Genomic DNA, 18,599 nt, shown 5'->3' with positions numbered 1-18,599 from the left:
AGTTGGGGGAAGCCTAATGGGGGAACGGAGGGAATCCGGGAACCCCCAGAGTACCCAGGGAACATATTGAGGCAACCAACCAGAGACACGCTTTCTAGAAACGTGATGGGTACTAAGATTCTAACATACAATGTCCGAGATCTTAATTCTCCTGTCAAAAAGGAAAAGGTTAAACACTATCTGAAACAAGAAAGATTTGACATCATTATGCTTCAAGAAACGCACACAGAGAGTCAGGACAAGGGAAAGGTCCGGTTGAAGGGATACAACCAGATAATACAGGCAAACGCAAAAGACAAAAAGGCGGGATTCTGATCTGCATTCAAGGACTCCCTAAAAAGGTACAGGTGCTCCAAGTAGAGGCAGATAGGCAGGGCAGACATCTTTTAGTAAACACAGAAATTGAAGGCTACCCCCCAACGATGGCGGCCATTTACGCTCCCAACACAGGGCAAGAGGGATTTCTTAAGGATATGCTTGAAAAATTGGAATGCTTTGCCTCAGAGAAAATAATACTGGGGGGAGACCTGAACATAGCATGGAACCCCTCACTAGACAGATACAGGGACAATGCCCTCCCTCGGATGCCCTAAAAAAGAAAATGTCCAACCTATCACTGAGTGACATCTGGAGACACATTAATACCAACCAAAGAGGCTTTACATACTTCTCACACGTTCACCACACTATGTCCAGGATAGTGTATCTATGGGCCTTGCCAGGCATCCTAGGTAAAACACGAACGATAGACATTGGCTCCATTTCAATATCCGACCATGCCCCTCTTTGGGCCGAGATAGCGCTAAACCACGGGTGCCCGGGTTATGGAAATGGCGACTCCCTGAGGAGATAGTCCGAGATCCAGTGTTCGGGAACAATATCCGAGAACACATCTCTGAGTATCTCACAAACAATAACCACCCAGACTCATCGATAGAAACTCAATGGGAAGCATTAAAAGGCAGTAACAAGGGGTCATTTAATTTCATTGAAGGCCCAAAAAGAGAAGCTTACCACCAATGGGAAAGGGAGCTGGAGGCCAAAATCAGTAGCATTCAAGCAGAGAAATTGCTGAAACCGACCATCAAACTACAAAAGGCTCTGAGACACGTCCAAGGACAGCTAAAATCTATCTGCACAAAAAAAGCAGAGAGGCATCCAATTAGGCTAAAACACTGGTATTACACAAAAGCAAATAGAGCGGACAAACTACTAGCCAGACAGCTGAAGGGGAAACTTCAAGATAGGGCAGTAACGGCTCTCCGGGATGATATGGGGAATAGAAAGACCCAAACAACGGGAAATATTTGAGCAGTTCTATAGACGTTTGTAATCCTCAAACCATTCAGATGAGAATCTTCAAAAGTCATATTTGGAGGGGGTGGACCTCCCAGTACTATCGGACACAGAGAAGCACACGCTAGACAAAGATAACACTAGAAAAGGTTAACAAAGCGATTAGAAATCTCCACAGAAATAAGGCTCTGGGCCCAGACAGTTATACAGCGATATTCTACAAGGAATACGGAGAGATACTGGCCCCGGTCCTGACTGAACTGTATAACTCCTTCAAAGACAAAGCGAAAGTCACCCCAACGATGAATGAGGCTAAAATGCTGGAAATTCACAAACAGGGGAAAGACCCTGAATTACCATCCTCCTATCGACCTACAGCGCAAATAAATTTAGACGCCAAGTTGTACCCTAAAATTTTGGCCTCCAGACTCGTGCAAGTACTCCCAAAGTTGATCCATCAGGACCAGTCTGGGTTCATCCCCGGATGACTAACGCACAACAACATTAGAAGGGACCTCCATATTGTGGAAGAAATAGGAATATGACGTACCACGAGAGTAATACTAACCCTGGACGCAGAAAAGGTGTTCAATCGTGTGGAATGGTCCCTACTATTTCACACATTGAGAAGAATGGGGATAGGGGAAACCTTCATTAAAATGATAGAATCCAACTATAATTTCCCTAACATCAGAGTAGCAGTGAATGGGTTCTTATCCAACAAAATACATATTGAAAGAGGGACGAAACAGGGATGCCCACTATCCCCCTTATTATATGCAATCTTTCTGGAGCCACTGCTGATGCAAATAAGGAGCAAAAAGGACATAAGGGGCATAGATATGGGTGGGACGAACCACAAAACAGTAGCATATGCAGATGACATGTTGGTGATGTTAGGAGACCCTGAAAACTCTCTCCCAAACCTCATGCAAGAGAGAGACATATGGATCCCTATCAGGACTTAAAGTTTAACAGGCAGAAATTAGAAATTCTGATACTGGCGGGGGACAACTCGAATTCAATCTGTCGCAGACAACCTCCAATTAAAAATTGCTAAGACGGGGGCCAAATACCTGGGTATCACCCCGACACATAACGGCAATTATATTCCCAAAAATATCCGAACCTACTAAGACAAATTAAACGGGACATGGATAGGTGGAATCCATCATCGATAGCATGGTGGGGGCGGATAACGGTTATTAAAATGTCCATCCTACCCAAACTCCTGTACCTATTTCAGGCCCTGCCAATAAGACTCCCAATGTCATTCTTTAAATCCCTAACAAAAGTAGTCACGGAGTACATCTGGCAAGGGAAAACACCTAGAGTTTCAAACTCGGTTCTAACTGCCCCTCAGAGAGACAGGGGATGCGCACTGCCTCATTTCAGAAGATGAGGCTGCCCAACTATGGGTCCTGAAGGAATGGATCCTGGACAGCTCCCAGATGCTGTGGGCAGATCAAGACAGGGCAGTGGCGAAAATCCCTACAAGACACTTGTTAGGGGGGGGGGGGAAAGACAGACACCCAAACCTACACATAAGCGAAATCATGCAGGCAGCATTGGAAATATGGGACAGAGCAACCAAGAAAGGCACACTAAAGATCCAGCCCCTCTTATGCCTTTATTTATTTATTTATTTATTTATTTATTTATTTAGAAACCCAGAATTCCTGCCGGGTCTTGGGAAGAAGCAGGTTGTAAAATGGTCGGGGACATGTACCAGGACCAACAGATAAGATCGTTTGAAGATTGTTTCTTTAATGCACCCAAATGGGAAGGATGGGTACAAATATGAACCATACCATTGGCTAGATACGCCGAGAATACGACAAGCGGCCACCAGAGAACTAACCCCGCTTGAAAACTACATTATGTCAAACAACGGTACGAAGAAGTTTGTCTCGAATACATATAGATGCATAAACGCCCCAGAGGAGAAAGTCACTTGGCAATACATCAAGAGATCGGAGAAGATCGATCCCCAGGGGTCGGTGGGCATACACGTGGGAATGATGGCCAAACTCCCGAGAGCAATACATTAAAAAGTAATGTGGATGAAAATCCTCCTGCAGTGGCACTATACACCAGAAAGGCTCCACGCAATGTTCCGAGACTCCCCCAACGAATGCTGGAGGGCATGTGGTGGGGAAGGAAATTGGCGACACGTATGGTGGGACTGCCCAAACCTACAACAATACTGGAGAGAAGTGAACTCAATGTTCCCGGGAGCAGGGGCTCTGGGGGAGGAAGTGTGGTTTTGTGGGATTTGGGACCCAAAAGACAAAACCCTTAATAAATCGCAGAAAAGAAACTTCATGGGGCTACTTATTCGGGGTTTGGTTGGAAATCGTCCAAAAATAGAAACAGAGACTCCCGCCCATCGCAATAGACTGGATACGTAGAGTTTGGTCCCATATAACAATGGAGCACATTACATATAACCTTCAAAGGAACTATCAAATTTAGAGGAGGAGTGGTCGGTCACGTTGGAGTATCTACAAAGTGATGTATGGAACAATGGTGCGCACACAAAATGTTCAGATAATAGACTGAGAAGACTATCAGAAACTAAGCTCCAGGTGGAATTTCCCAGGGGGTAGTGGGAGTGGGAATTTTCATGTTGTAAAACTCAATAAAAATATATATTTTTTTAAAAACAGACTTCTTAAAATGCCATATTTTAAGATGAGGAAATTCATTAAAAAATGGCAGGTTCTCATTTTAAAACGAAATCTACTCCCTTATTTCACTTAATCTGAAAGTGACAAAACTTTAAGTGCATAACATGCAAATGAATTTAAAGTGCATACATCCACAAGTTAAAACAAAAGTCCCAATGTTGCTTTTAAAAATCCAAAGTCCATCATTTCCATGTAGAAACACCAATTAAAAAAGAAAATCAACACATTAATATCTTGCTGAATAAATCAGAACATAGGTTTATCAGACACCAGCTCTTCCTTGGGTCATCAGCCACCCGCCCACCATGTTGGTAATAACGGACCATTGATGGTAGCAGCTGCAAAATGGTGCAAGTACTTAATTTATAGATACAAATCACTGGGACAGCAATGGTTTACTTTTAATTATTTAGTGCATTTAGGAGGCACTTGGCATCCTTTTGCACAAAATATAACCTTTTGCACACAGTATAAAACATAGCAAAACACATGCATTAAAATAGTAAACATAAAAAGATTAGCATTTCATTTTAAAATTCCCAAATACCACAGTCACTTAAAAAATGCATACACAGAATTAATTTTAAGCCAAACATGAAAAGCTGAGGCCATTACATAAAATTGTACCCCAAATATCGCACTACAAAACTGGTCGGAGTCACAGCTGCCAAATCGAGAATATCCCCTCCTGTAAAAATTCTGAATGGTCGCACAGTCAAGATGCGCTGTGCTTTTTTCAACTTGTATGGTACAGACACGACAGATGCGCGCTGCTCTCTTTTGATCCCTCTCCATGCACTAGTATTTGCCAGTACCAGGAAGGAGATCAAAGCGCAAAAACAACATAAAACGTTTAAGAGCAGGCAGATGGAGTGGAGTCAAATATTTCCTAGCGGAGTACCCAAACAAACCTGGATGTGTGTAGGTCTCATTTACGCAGCTCTGCCAGCCTGCTCAAGCACAAAATTTGATCAAAGGTGCGTGCTCTATTGATGCTGTTCAGAAATAGGGGAATATCAGATAGCCCGGTGTAGAACAGATTGTGTCCCGATAGTGAATGCCCACCATGGCTTCAAGGTCCCGAAACCAAACACATTTGGATAGGCGGTCACTACGAGCTTGTGTGCTGTATAATTATGAAGCCGTAGAGCTACAATAAAATTTTATATCAGCCAAAAGCTTACAGGTAGCCGTTTTCCACATGATAGAAGGGACCGATGGCCTAGTTCTACTCTTAAGGCCTCAACCAGAACAGCACTCGGGAGATTCAGGAGTGAGCATAAGGTTTTTGCCTCCAACTTCAACACCCATGATACCGCCTTCAGGGGAAAAACTACCAAGGCATATAGGATAGTTGGAATTATCGACACTTTATATGCCATTAGGAGGGCTTCGATGGAGCAACCACCGTTTTTTGTGCATAACCCTCCTTATGGTCAACCATTTGCCTCATACTCTGTGCACTATCCGTTCCTCTAGGTGGGCCAAGGACTTTAGATAGATAAAAGGTACTTATAAGTTTGGACTCATTCCAGGCGTACACTATACAAAGGTGCCCTTTCCCACTTTATCTTCGTACCACAAACCAGGATTTTCATCTTACTGATTTTAATTTTTAGGCCATTAATATTTGAATAGGATAGTAGTGCATTTAGTGATTGCCGCAATCCAATTGTGGTCCTGTCCATAATAACCGTATCATCGGCATACATCCAACACACCGTTTTGGTTAACCAATGGGGAGGAAAATTGGAGGCAGATTTTAAAGCCAAATCAAAGTCAGACACGTAGAGGTTATATAGCAAGGGTGCCAACGGGCATCCCTGCTTTAGCCCCACATTTGTGCGATATACATATAGCCCAGAAAGTGTTCCCTCTTGGGAGAGTCTAATTCCAACATTGGTGTCACCATATAATAGTTTTATAAAAAATAGCAAAGAGCAGTCAATACCCCAAGCCGTACGCTTTAACCATAGTCGAGAGCGAATAACTCGGTTGAAGGCTGCGCTGCAGTCCACAAAACATAGGTACAGCGGAGCCTCCTGATAGCGATACACATCAGATATAAGAATCTGGAGAATCCAGATGGAATGGGAGGTATTAAACCTCTTTCGAAATCCTGATGGTGTGGGCTTAAATAGGTGTACTTTTTCAACCCAATCTGATAGCATCTGCAACAGCAGTCCCACAAAAAGCTTGGTACTACTTAGTAGGTTTACTTTAAATAAAATGGTTCCAAACAGTGGGGCGTGCTAGGGAATGGCAAACATTAAATGGGTTTTATCACAGGTGATCGTCCTTGTCCCCAGAGGGACGGGGGCAGGTGGAGGGGGTTGGGACAGGAGTCCCTCCCTGCGAGGTCCTCCCGCAATTAAACCACCCATAGGTTGACTATTGGGTAGCAGCCGCGCCTCCCTAGCGTCATGGGAAAGGGCTCCCCCTTGGGGAGAAGTGACGACACTTTGTGAATTGTCAGTGGGCAGATGCGGGTTGGTGGTTAGGTAGGCGAGAGTTAAAGTCAGTGGATAAAGCAGCAGAGATATGGGGCGGGGAGGGGTTGAAGCCACTAATGACAATGAGGAGGTGATTGGAGAGGGAGAGAGTCAAGAAGTTGGGAGACATCGTCGAATAATTGACCTATCGGACCAGATGGCCGGTAGAGGGAGAGATCATATGCATACCACATGGGAAGGGATTGTGGAACTAGTGTATGAGAGCGAGGGAGAGGTAGGAGAGGAGAGAATGAGGATGAAAACAGTCCTACACCACCAACACTGCCATTGAGGTGGGGTGAGTATAGGTGTAGGCCAGGTCATAAAGGGAAGCAAGGTTGCAGAATCAATGAGAGATCCAGGTTTCGGTAAGGAGGTCAAGAGAAGGAGAAACGGAGAAGACAGAGGTAAAGGAGGTTTTATTCAAGACAGACTATGCATTGCAAAGAGCAAGAGAATGAGATGTAAAGGTATAGCAACCTTGAGTCTAGAAATAGGATGCGCTGGGGGTAGATGAGAGAAGAGAAAGTGTAATAGAAGTTAGGGTTTGAGTAGGTTTTGGGAATAGAGAGTGTAGTGAAGCGAGAAGAGAGGTGATGTCGAGGAGAAGAGATGATAGGGATGGGAAGAGTAGAGATGGTTCGGAGCAGAGGAGAGAGAAGAAGAGGGCAGTGAGGGCGAGAAGAAGAAATAATGGGTATTTTGCAGACAAGTAGCAGCAGGACACATCAAAGCAAAGAGGCCTGTCAGAAGCTAGTTTTCACCATTCCCTTTACCACCCTTACCTGGGAGGCCCTTGGCTGGACACCCCTAGGGAGTCCAGAAGGGAGGACAAATGCTCTCATCACCTGATCGCCTAGTTATCAGTGGGTTGTCTCTGATTTTGTCCCCGTGTTGCTGGGATGAGGTGATGTCTTCCTCATTGGTGTTCCCAGGGGAGTCTCTTGTGGCCTTCGGTTGGCGATGGGCTGATCAAAAATGGCCACAGGAAGGGATGTCACTGATCCAATATGGCCGCAGGTAGGCATATAATAGCAGTGTCTGGCAAATGACTAATACTTCTACACAAGCAAAAACTACTGGCATTTCCAATGCTCGCTTTTAGCAGGACTTATTGAACGACATGCATAGTGCTTATAGAGTAGCTGAAGGCAGACCTGGTTACGACATTACACCAGTGGTTTGAAGTTTATTTTATTTGTAAAGCGCAGCCAGGCCCTTGTGCAACCGGGCGCATATTCTTAAGCAAGTTATAATATAAACAATATACATACATTAATATACACGTACACTATAATATTCTGAGATATATACAAGCAAGAGATATATTACAGTAGCAGAGCTGGTGGAGGAACTTCTAGAGTCTGCGTGAACAGCCAAGATTTGGTATTATTCTTGAAAGTTAGGAACGAAGACTCAATTCTGATGGGGGTGGGCAGCGTGTTCCAGAGTTTTGAAGCTAGGACAGGGAAACTCACACCGCCCGCTTTTGCCTTTACAGCTCCAAGTCATTAACTTTCAGAGACGGTTTTAAACACTAGCAGTCACACTTAGTTCAAAGATACAAGGAGGATGTGTTTTGGGCAGGAAGTGGGTGGGAACAGCAATAGGGATTAACATGCCCATGGGCAGTCAATGGTTGGGTAAATAACCAAACTTATACAAGCGTTGTATCCCCACTCACCCTATTTCTCCCCATCTGTATCTAATGCAATAATTTTGCTTATAGATGGTGCTAAAGCAACCAAATACCATAGGTAAAAAGCAGGTGGGAGCAGTGCTTTCCTAGAGATGGAGAAACATGTACCTTTAAAAGACTGCAACGTTAACCAACCAAGGCAAGGCACAACACCATCATCATTTGGGAAAGGTTAGTATCTAAATTTGTAAAAGGTGCATCTTAAAGAAACCTAAAACTGATCACAACTCAAATCAAACTGTTCCTTCAACCCCACTATGAGAAGATATTGGGATGTGTGGAGCATTACTACCAACTGGGGGGTAACCAACTCAAGGGCCCCATATAATCCAGATACAGCACAAACCCCCCACAAAAGAATTGCGCTAACCAGGTCTACAACTTCCAAGCTTCTGCCAATCACTGACACTTCATGATATTTCTCTCCTGTCTTGATACAGTGTAATCACTCCTCACGAATCCAAGCACGCTTACACCTTTTGTGAGACAGACCCAGCCACTTTGATCGCATACAACGCGGCTGCTTACTACCTTCTCCATTTACTGAAAAACTGGTACTTTCTCCACAGCACCCTGCGAGTAGTGTCCCCATGTACGGTCCTTGATCACCAAATCATTACTCATCTACTCTCTGGGTAACGACGTATATACTGTTTTAGATCATCTCTTTATGATGGAGGATATGCAAATATTCCCTCTCCCCTTTCACTCCAGCTATCCCCTCATCATACCAACTGTCACTTAGCCATCCATCAATAGAAGGTGCTGCGCTGCAGGATACCAACACCTCACATTAAAGAAACCCAACTTCTCTCCACTAAGGTGTCGTCTCTTTTCCTCTATCCTTTAACTGTTGCCACACTACCCGACCCACTACTGCACCCTCAGCCCAAACCCCACCCACTCCATGGCTCCCAACCAACGCACTCCTTTTGACAGCAATTTTGTACTCCAAAAATTCATATGTTCGACTGCAATATTGAGTCCAGGCTCATCTTTCTCAAAATTCACTTGTCCAAAACTTGCACTCCACTCTACTGCTCAACAGGTCGACTACTGCTCTGTTCTCCTTATTTGACAATTTAACTTTTGCTCTGCCAACAGAGGATTCAACTTTTACACCATCAGCATCCACCCTCAAGCACCACCTCTACCGGGAAAGACTTACACGCACAATCGTTCCTTCTTTAAAGTCTTTATTTTGGTATTTAAACCCCTGGGAGTGCCCCCAGCTACCTGCCACGGCTTATCACACTATTCACTCCTTAAAGGTATGCGTCCCTTACCACCCTGCCTTCACTTTTACACTTCCTTGCTCCACATCACTGGAACATCCCTTCACCGGAAATCAAGAACATCCATGCAATATCAAGCACAGAGTTCTTTAGTAATCATCTCTAACCCTGTGGCATACATACGAAGGCATCCATCACACGACACAAGCCAGACCTCTCAGCTGTACCGACAAATATTGTAATGCTAACCTGACATTTGTACATCTGTGCGTACCATCTAACTTATCAGCGCTGTTCCCAATCCGGTCTATCAACCATTGTTTCAAGACATTTCTTGTAAAGCATCCAGCAATTGGAGCTACTCTGCGCAACAATATACCTGTATGTAGAGGGCTTATTGGCAAAGCACTACTTTCCATTTCTTCATGATAAAAACATTTTTACAAAAAGTTGTTTGAAGGACGGGTAGGACACTTATTTAGGGAAGGGAAATAAGTCACTTGCAATGACATTTGTTTTGGAGAAATGGCGAGTGCACTTGCTAGGACGTTTTGTCCAATATGCTTGTACAAGAGAAATAATAAGAGGCTGTGAGCACATTGATAGGAGGCACAGAAGGAATGATCTGCCTTCCTGCCTAACGAAAGATAAATATTACAACAAAAAAAAACATTTACTAAAAGTCAGTTGGAAGAATATTTGTCAACAAGAAGAAAGTTATTACCAACGACAATGTCATGTAGTACATCTTCTCCCGTTTAGTTTCTGCGCATGTATTTGCAGAGGGCAGCCATGCTGTTCCCCAATTGTATCTGACAATGCTGAGATGACAATATCTACACAGTCCTCTTTATTAGTTACATAAGCCCATTATGTACACAGAGGAACCCCCACTGGTGCCCACCTCACATCATTGCAAACATGACACCATTCTCTCTGACCTAACTCTCACACAGCAGTCAACACAACTCCCTCCTTTCCCAAGCATCACACACATACATACAGAGCCAAGAACTCACTCCCAGTTACCCACAAGTGGGAGAGTGAAACTTTCTCAATTGCACGATCTCAACCATACCGATAACTTTATATTCCCCATCTCAATGTACAGTAAGCACACCACTAACAAGTTCACTAAAGAGCTGCATTCCAACACCATTTAAGGTACACACGTACCCGTTACCCTAGTACATTTGGGGCACACACTACTGTGACACTCCAATCACTATGCATCACAGCCAAAATCCAGTGTACTTCGGTCATGCCCCAATAAACCCCCTCCCTCCCTCACCACACTTACTGTCATGCTAAAAATACAATACCCTCACATGGCATCCGAACACATCATACTTGGTTATTATAACCCTAAAACTCTTCCCACTAAAGGTTATTATAACCCTAAAACTCTTCCCACTAAAAGCTGAAATCTGACCAACGATTTCAGTTCTACTAAAACATACACCTAAAACCCTTTAAAACATTTATGTACTATTTTAACTTCCTTCTCACACATTTTACCATCATCCCATATATGTTTAACTTTCCAACAAGTCCATTCACTTTACATTTCTCCACCAAGTTCAGCATGTCATATGATGCTGCAGTCAATTAACACTGTAAACATACATCACAAATATTATTCACTAATTTTACCATGCAGTTCCAACTCCCAAGCGAAATTTAAACAAGTACTTACAATTATTTGGCAGGTCCTACAAGTCCTTGTACCAGAACCAACACTACACCTACATTTTCAAGAGAAAAGACTTTGCTATAAAAGCGTCTTCACTTCACACATTTCCCACTGCATTCCGTCAATATCAATAGACCATCTGTGGAGGAAATGCTAAAACACTGGAAGTCACAAAATGATGCATTACTCGCTTAAGCTGTGAAACCAACGGTTTGGCTCGGGTGTTACATTTTAGTCTACCATAAGCGCTGAAGTTACTTTAGCTATCTGTATACCATTCTGCCCATGTTCAAAAGGTTCTCTTCTGAACCCCTTTCAATGAAGACACTGGCTATACCCCATCCTCTTGCACCCAAAGAAAAATCATCCATAGGTCCTCTTTGTGGATACATTAGTAAGTCCCTTACAAACAGGAGGAGGACCGGATGGTGCCCAACACCCAAGTCACATCTTTCTAAATGTTATATTGGTACACTAGTGGCAGAGGATTATGCGATTCATACCCACACATTCACTCCGACATCACTTGCACACAACTTTCAGCCTTCTGGACAGTGAATAGATAAACGGATGCAGCAAATCCCTTTGGATGGTCTACAGCATATGGATTCAGCTCATAAGGTGCCAGAACCGAGCTGCATTTAAAGCCCTCCTCAATAAGGATTGGGCTGTGCACTCCCCGTTCTAGGTAGAATCTTGCCAAATTGCTCAAGTGAAACGCCCTTTTAGTTTAACAGTGACTAACTGGTCCAGAGTAACCTCAACTTCTGCCTCAGCAAATCCTGACAATCCTAGTCAAAGCATACACGACTCGACAAAGAAAGTAACTCCTTCCCCTTGCACCATATATATCTAAGACAGGGATAAAAGTGGTACACATTTCAAGATGTAATCCGCCAGCTATGAAAAGTGACTCACCACATCAATTCTACAAACGCAGCACATTGTTTTCTTACTCCCCCAGAAGACAACAAATAACCAGTGGCAAGTAGCGAGTGCACATTTTGAGCCCCGATTTAGAGACAATGTAAACTAATACACGGCCAAGGGCACAAGTTGATTCACCTTACACAAACTCTGCTCGTCAGTCCCTAATAAGATGTATCCTAGCAAATCATTTCCCACCAGGTGTCAAGTAAAGAAACAAGGTATTATGAAGCAGGTACAGTACAATCAGACAATTTTTTCATTTACTGGCAGCTACAGCCTCCATGAAAACAGACATTTTCCTTGTTTTCCAGGGTTAAAAAGGATACGTAAAGCAGTAGCCCATCTACTCCGCTAGGATCAGTCACTCTTGATCTATTGGCACCAGCGATTCGGTTTTTGATCATGGGTTGGGAGCATTTCACATTGATTAAATCATATCATTCTTAGTTTACAAGTAAGCTGGCTACATTGGTTATAAAGTATTGTCCAGAAATGTATCAGAGGTCGCCATTCATTCTTGATATGTTAGCAAATTTAATTTAGGCTTCTTTTAGACATTGAATGACTATTTATAGAGCAACCTTGGACGTTAAAATCCAAACAATCACAAGCCAAAATTTTGCTGTATAGATATGGGAAATTGACATCAACCCATTTAATCACATTCTTTCAGCAAAAGGTTGTTCCAATAATCATTTATGGAGCGGAGACGGGTTTACCTAAACCTAGATCCTTCTGGGATCACTATGAGGCAAATTATTGGAAGACAGTATTGGACCTCCCTAAATGTACTCCGTTACCTTTATTACGTTCTGAATTAGGTGCCATTTCTATCTACAGTCAAATTTTGTGGAAATTATGTACTTTATATAGAAAATGCATAATAGGCGTAACGTCCCCTAATGTTTTGGGTGTTCTTGCAAACTATTTGCTTACTTCCAGACTAAAATTTCCCAAGAAATGGACAGAATGCATCCTGGATACTCTAACGAATGCTGAAATCACAATTGAACTTCTTTTGATGAATCCCACAAAGGCTAAATGGAAATTGTACCGCTTTGATTGGATTTGTACTCGCAAGCAATATCTTGAATACATGGATTGTGATGTCATGAGGGTGTCTCACAAACGTTTGCAATATGGAACCTTACCTGGTTAAATGTCCTTCCAATTTTGTAAGATCCCAGATGCTGCGAATCCGATTGAATCTATGCTTGAAGAGGCAGATTTTGGGTAGGAGACATTCGATTCGTAAAGGTCACACAATCTGTCATTTATTGTAATCACCCACATCAAAACAAAACTTTGTCACTTGGCGGTTGAATGTCCTGCCCTGAGTATTATGCGGCACAGACTTTTTAACAAATGTGGTAACTTTTTCTCATCACGCACTAGAGATGAAATATGGAGTTTTTTACTAACCAATACAAAAACTACGATTCAGATTGCACTGGTTCAATTTGTCAACACTGTCATTCCACCTCAGTTAAATTAGATTTAAATACTGATTGAGAACTGTTTGGCAATATTTGATGCACATTGTGAACCACATGGAGACAAAGTGGATATTGATTTACACGATTAATGTATTAGCATTATTGTCCAAAGCACACTTTTTTCCTTTACATCTTTGTCACCAGTATCGTATTTTCTGCATTTGTTTCCGTGATTGGTTACTTTTAATGCTTTAAATTTTGTCAAAAGTGTATCTTGTGTAAAATGAAATTTCAGTGGTATTTTTAAAACTTTCTTTTTGAAAGATTGATTAATTCAGCCAACCAAAATAAAAAAAATAATAATTTAGGCTTCATACTTTTAGTAACAATTTGCCAAAAGGGTTTATGGCTCTGCTTTTCTACTGGTGGTGTATTTGGGTTTTTACTGCTTTCAATCATGATCAATGATGTGTGTACTAACTCATGTAATTGACATACAACTTGTGTTTGACAGGAGACTACCGGCTGTTCTCCATCATTTCTTAGTTGGTCAGCATGCAGATGGTCCAATCTGTCCATGCATCAATCGTTTATCATGATTTGAGGATGTATTACAGGGAATAAAAATAAAAAGTTGATACGGAAAATTGTATCCTGTAGATGGCCTCACCAAGTAAGCAGCAGCTAACAACAAAAAACCAGAAGCTTGCGAGATAGGAGAGAATCAAAATCTAACTTCGGGCAAACAATATCACAACGTGAAAAAGAAACAGAAAACCTTCTAGTGCAGTTGTTGTACGCATGCATAGTAAAAGCAACGAGCAACGTGAATGACCAATCACCCTTTTGCAATAAAGCATATAACCAATTGCATACCCTAAACGTCAGGCACAGATAGGGACCTTTTAAAATCATATTGTACAATTTTGCAAAATTAAAAGAAAACAATTACAAATGAGACAAACATTCATGTGAATCCAAAAGTACCAGAACAGGTGTAATGTCACATGACTATTTGTATTTATACGATACCAGACACCATGGAGCCAAAAGTACCTCTAGATATAGTCCGTTTAGCTAACCAGATTCCTCTAAGAAACTGCAAAACAATTTGATCGAAGGAGATCCTCGCTTGCACACAAGGAATGCTTTCAATACAGGGATATTCAGTTAGTGATTCTTTTCCAATGTAATTGATAACAGTCCTGTGACCAAAAGCTCTCTTCATCTTCACCCGAAATGCTGGGCAGTGCTCTCTTATTGGATGATTCGAGTTCCTTCCATGGTTGGATTTCCAAATCCTCAAAATGGACAATCATAACCAGAGTACTCCTACCCTCCTGTGTTGGCATCAGTTAGATCTATAAACAAAAATTGCATTTAAGTACCCTCTGAACTACCATGCCAATTTTTACAGAGCAGATCTAGTATTCTCATGTAATGATACCAAGTATTAGGTGGAAAATATACATTATCTTGAAGTACAAGATCCTTCACTGTCACAAAGGGAAAACCACGATACTAGATATACCTTATCAATGGAGCCATTATCTTGCTTCATGTCAATAACTGCGTTTGAGAGAAAATGTGCAATCCCACCTTCCCCCCCCCCCAAATAAGCCCACATAACACTAAAGTGTCTCCAAGTTACTGAAACAAACATCTTCAAAAAGCTCTACAATCTGTTAAACGATTTCTATATGGATAATGCACCGACAACCTGTGAACATTATATTCATATATCTGATTTATAGAACAAGCTGGGATGTCAACAGCTTAGAAATGACCATCCTTTTAACCAGTAAAATAACTAATTCCCAAGCCATATCTACTAGAGTGACAGACATATCGCCCCCCCCCTTCCCCGCATGAAGCAATGTTTTATCAACACATACCACTACGTTGAGCACAAATTCTCAGAGAAATAGGCTGTGCCTTGCATGGTGGTATTGCTCTTAGTTTTGCCACTAGGCATCTCCTACTCATTCAAAACGGATTATCACTCGTGCACACGTATTTCCTGGACACACTACCAAGTGTTGGGGCTGAAGCAGGTTCACATGCTCTCAGATGCATAACACGGCCAGATCAGTTGTGAACCAGAGTTTAGAACACTCGCCTGGGAAGAGAGCAGTAGGTTTGATCCTTCCCACCAATTGTTTATTTATTTTTTTGCTCCTGGAATTTGTAGATTTTCTCTCACTCTTCCCACTGCCTGCTCGCCAATGCCACCGAGCAATAAGATTTCCAGAGACTGCTATTCCGATCACCCACCACCAAGGTTACTTGCTTTGCATTCCCATTAGACAAGAAAGGCTTCCTTGCAAGATTTTAATTCATGCCTTTTACTGTTACTAAAAATAAAAAAGTGCACAACAGAAATATTTTTCATTTAGCCATTTAACTAGACAAATTAAAATGGACACCGTTGAAGTGCAGGACCATCCAGTAAATGCTACTTTAAAGGAATATAAATACTATACAGGAGTTTCTTAGGACCCGACACACATGTTCTGCCAAGAAATTGGTAGCTATGTGGAATTAGCATAGGCAGTAGGTCCTCTAACTAAAAAGTGCATTTACCCAGTTTGATCCCTCCGAAAACAATGAAAGTAGTGGAAATGGCAAAGTCGGGCACCGGAGTCTGCTGTTGATGTAAAAACTGGTGCAGACATAAGACTACATGTTGTTAAATTACCTAAATTGGCTTTATTTTGTTACTTTCATGAAAGTCATCCAACGGATTGTGAGCCATACAGTAAGAAAATCAATAGCTTGCTTCCAGTGGTGCCGCTTACAATAGCATGCAAGAAATCCACACTGGAAGAAACCAGCCATACTGACTGATGGCGCCCGACAAGAGGGTTGGACTTTTAAAAAAAACACCCGAGCACTAGCAAAGAGGCTCAAACCCAGCTGTGGAATCACTATAATCCCCAGATCAAACATCGAAAAAGATACTATACCTTCGTATCTGGTGAAATTCCCCACAAAACATCTTCGAGAAAGACTGATGCAAATCAGACAGAGTATATCCGACGAATGCACTCAAGCATAATACTGGTAAACGTAGTAAAGAATGGGACATGTCGGTTCTGTAAATTACAGAATAAATTAGAAACAACACGACACGTTCTCTTAAAATGTACTGCAGTACTAATTGAAAGGAAACGCTGCTTGCAAACATATTTGAATGTATTCAAAAGCCATGACGTAGAAATTTGGATTGGTGGATACATTTCATCCAAAGAAGAAACCCGCGCTTTACCGTGGCAGGTATAAACCTTCTGGACAAACTCATTAAAGGCATGGTCCAGTAAAATTTTTTATTGTCCCTACGGGTCGGCCATGTTTTTTTAAGCCTAAGGGGCTCGATTTTAGAAAACTTTCCTATGGACCTTACCCAAGTTTTCGTCCATTAAACGCACGCGAAAACAGGCACCAGGGAGCCGCCATTTTGCGATAATCCTATCACTTGCCGCATCGCCCTGGCTGACCCGCTTCTGCGGCACTAAATCAATTCCCCCGCCCCTGAGTCGGTCATCAGCAGACTCGTACCGCCCATTTCCCAACGCCAAAGCACGTCTTGTGTCAACATTTGCTGCGCTTCAGCTAATGACGTGTCGCCATGGAAATGGCAGGAAGCCTCTTTCCCCAATAAGTATAAACAGACCGTTTCACAACACAGCAGCAGATTTTCGATTCCATTCCTCTCAGAGTATTTTGTGACTTGTTTCTGTGCTCTGGTCAGCTAACACCTGTACCATCTCGGTAAATTGTTTTACTTTGTTTACCACACAATGGCTACAATAATGCCCTATATGTACGAGCCCAAGTATACCGAGGAGGAACTACTGGAAAGGGAATCATGCGAAAACGATGGGGATTCGGACGGCAGTTGGCAGGACGAATCAACAGATGAAGAGCCTGGGCCTAGTCGCATGGACGGCTTCTCCACCTAGTGCACATGCAATCGGTGCAAGTTAATGCCAACCGAGGAGGAGAACTGCTGCTGCCGAGAAAACTCAGGATGCCTGGCCTACATTTCGGAAGGCGAGCCAAGACCGCAATGCATCACCGAGCTGCCAGACTTCAGGGCAGCCTGCCTCACACGGGCCGTGTTGAGAATAATGATGGTGCTTATGCATGAACTTCACGCAACTGTTCGTCCTCGTAATCCGAGTAAGTATACTCTGCTTGTCATGCCACTCCCATTTCATGTTCTTCTACTATATCCAAAATGACATCTACATATCATTTTAACGCATGCAAGTCGTTCAATAGTGTGCATTGTCTAGATAGCATTTGTCTGTGCAGAATGCCATTAGTTACAAGAATTGTCATTGACAACAAACGTTTATTAAACTTATCTTGGTCATTTAAAAACAGTTTGTTTCATTCCTTTTCACAGGTGGTACAGGCTGGTGGCCTATCGTTCCTTTACATGGTGGCTCCACGGGAGGCTTGGACACCGCGTTCGAAGAGTGATACCCGCCTGTGCCGTTCGTGCCATTAGAGAAACGTTCCCGAGTGACAGCGGTCAGTACAGGGGATTTTCTCTCGCTGTGCTGCAACCTGACCTGTATAATCTTTAAAGTCTTGTATTTTTGTGTCATGAAAATAAGATACAAAATAAAACACCACATATATTTTAACAACGGTTGTTTCGATTTTTTAAATGAATCAAGTGTGTCTCCATTCAAGGATGGACGTCAGACATCTGTGCTCCGAATGGGTGAAGGTCTGGTCGCTGTGAAGCAGGGTGGTCACTATCTATCTAAGCTAACATAACATATTCTCGATAATGCATGCACTAAATAACACTTGTTCAAAGTCTTTCAGTAGGTTATGTCTCTATAAAAGTCACACATATATCTATACTAACAATTACCATTGGATTATACAGGCCTTAGGGTCTTGACCACTATAATACACCGGTTGAAGTGTGGGTCTGTGCTCACAAGAATCTCCGGTATGTGGCATTTGTTATTGATAAGCAACGATATACTATCAAAGGCGGTTCGCGCCAGTGGATGAGCGCTGGCATGGGGGGCTGTCAGGGGCGCGAAAGGCCAAGGTGCCAAACTGCATGTACACTTCAAAAGGTATCCCACGCCAAGGGGCCATC

The 18,599-nt window shown here is 42.5% G+C and overlaps 1 protein-coding gene across 4 annotated transcripts in view; it reads right to left on the bottom strand.

The window, feature by feature from the left end:
• The window catches only part of UBE2V1 (ubiquitin conjugating enzyme E2 V1), a 451,752-nt gene that overhangs the window by 409,018 nt on the left and 24,135 nt on the right, over positions 1-18,599 (bottom strand). Inside the window, exon 1 of one of the 4 annotated variants that reach the window (XM_069651177.1) lies at positions 14,528-14,822. The exons of the other annotated variants lie outside the window; for them this stretch is intronic. Within the exon in view, the coding sequence (XP_069507278.1) occupies positions 14,528-14,699 (172 nt within the window). The 5' untranslated portion in view covers positions 14,700-14,822. Of the gene's footprint in view, positions 1-14,527; positions 14,823-18,599 lie in introns of those variants that run through there. 4 annotated transcript variants of the gene reach the window in all.

The sequence above is a fragment of the Ambystoma mexicanum genome, chromosome 3p (assembly GCF_040938575.1).
Source record: "Ambystoma mexicanum isolate Mex_15411 chromosome 3p, UKY_AmexF1_1, whole genome shotgun sequence".
Lineage (NCBI taxonomy): Eukaryota > Metazoa > Chordata > Amphibia > Caudata > Ambystomatidae > Ambystoma > Ambystoma mexicanum.
The sequence above is the reverse complement of the archived record's forward strand: the minus strand, read 5'-3'. Positions and strand labels throughout refer to the sequence as shown.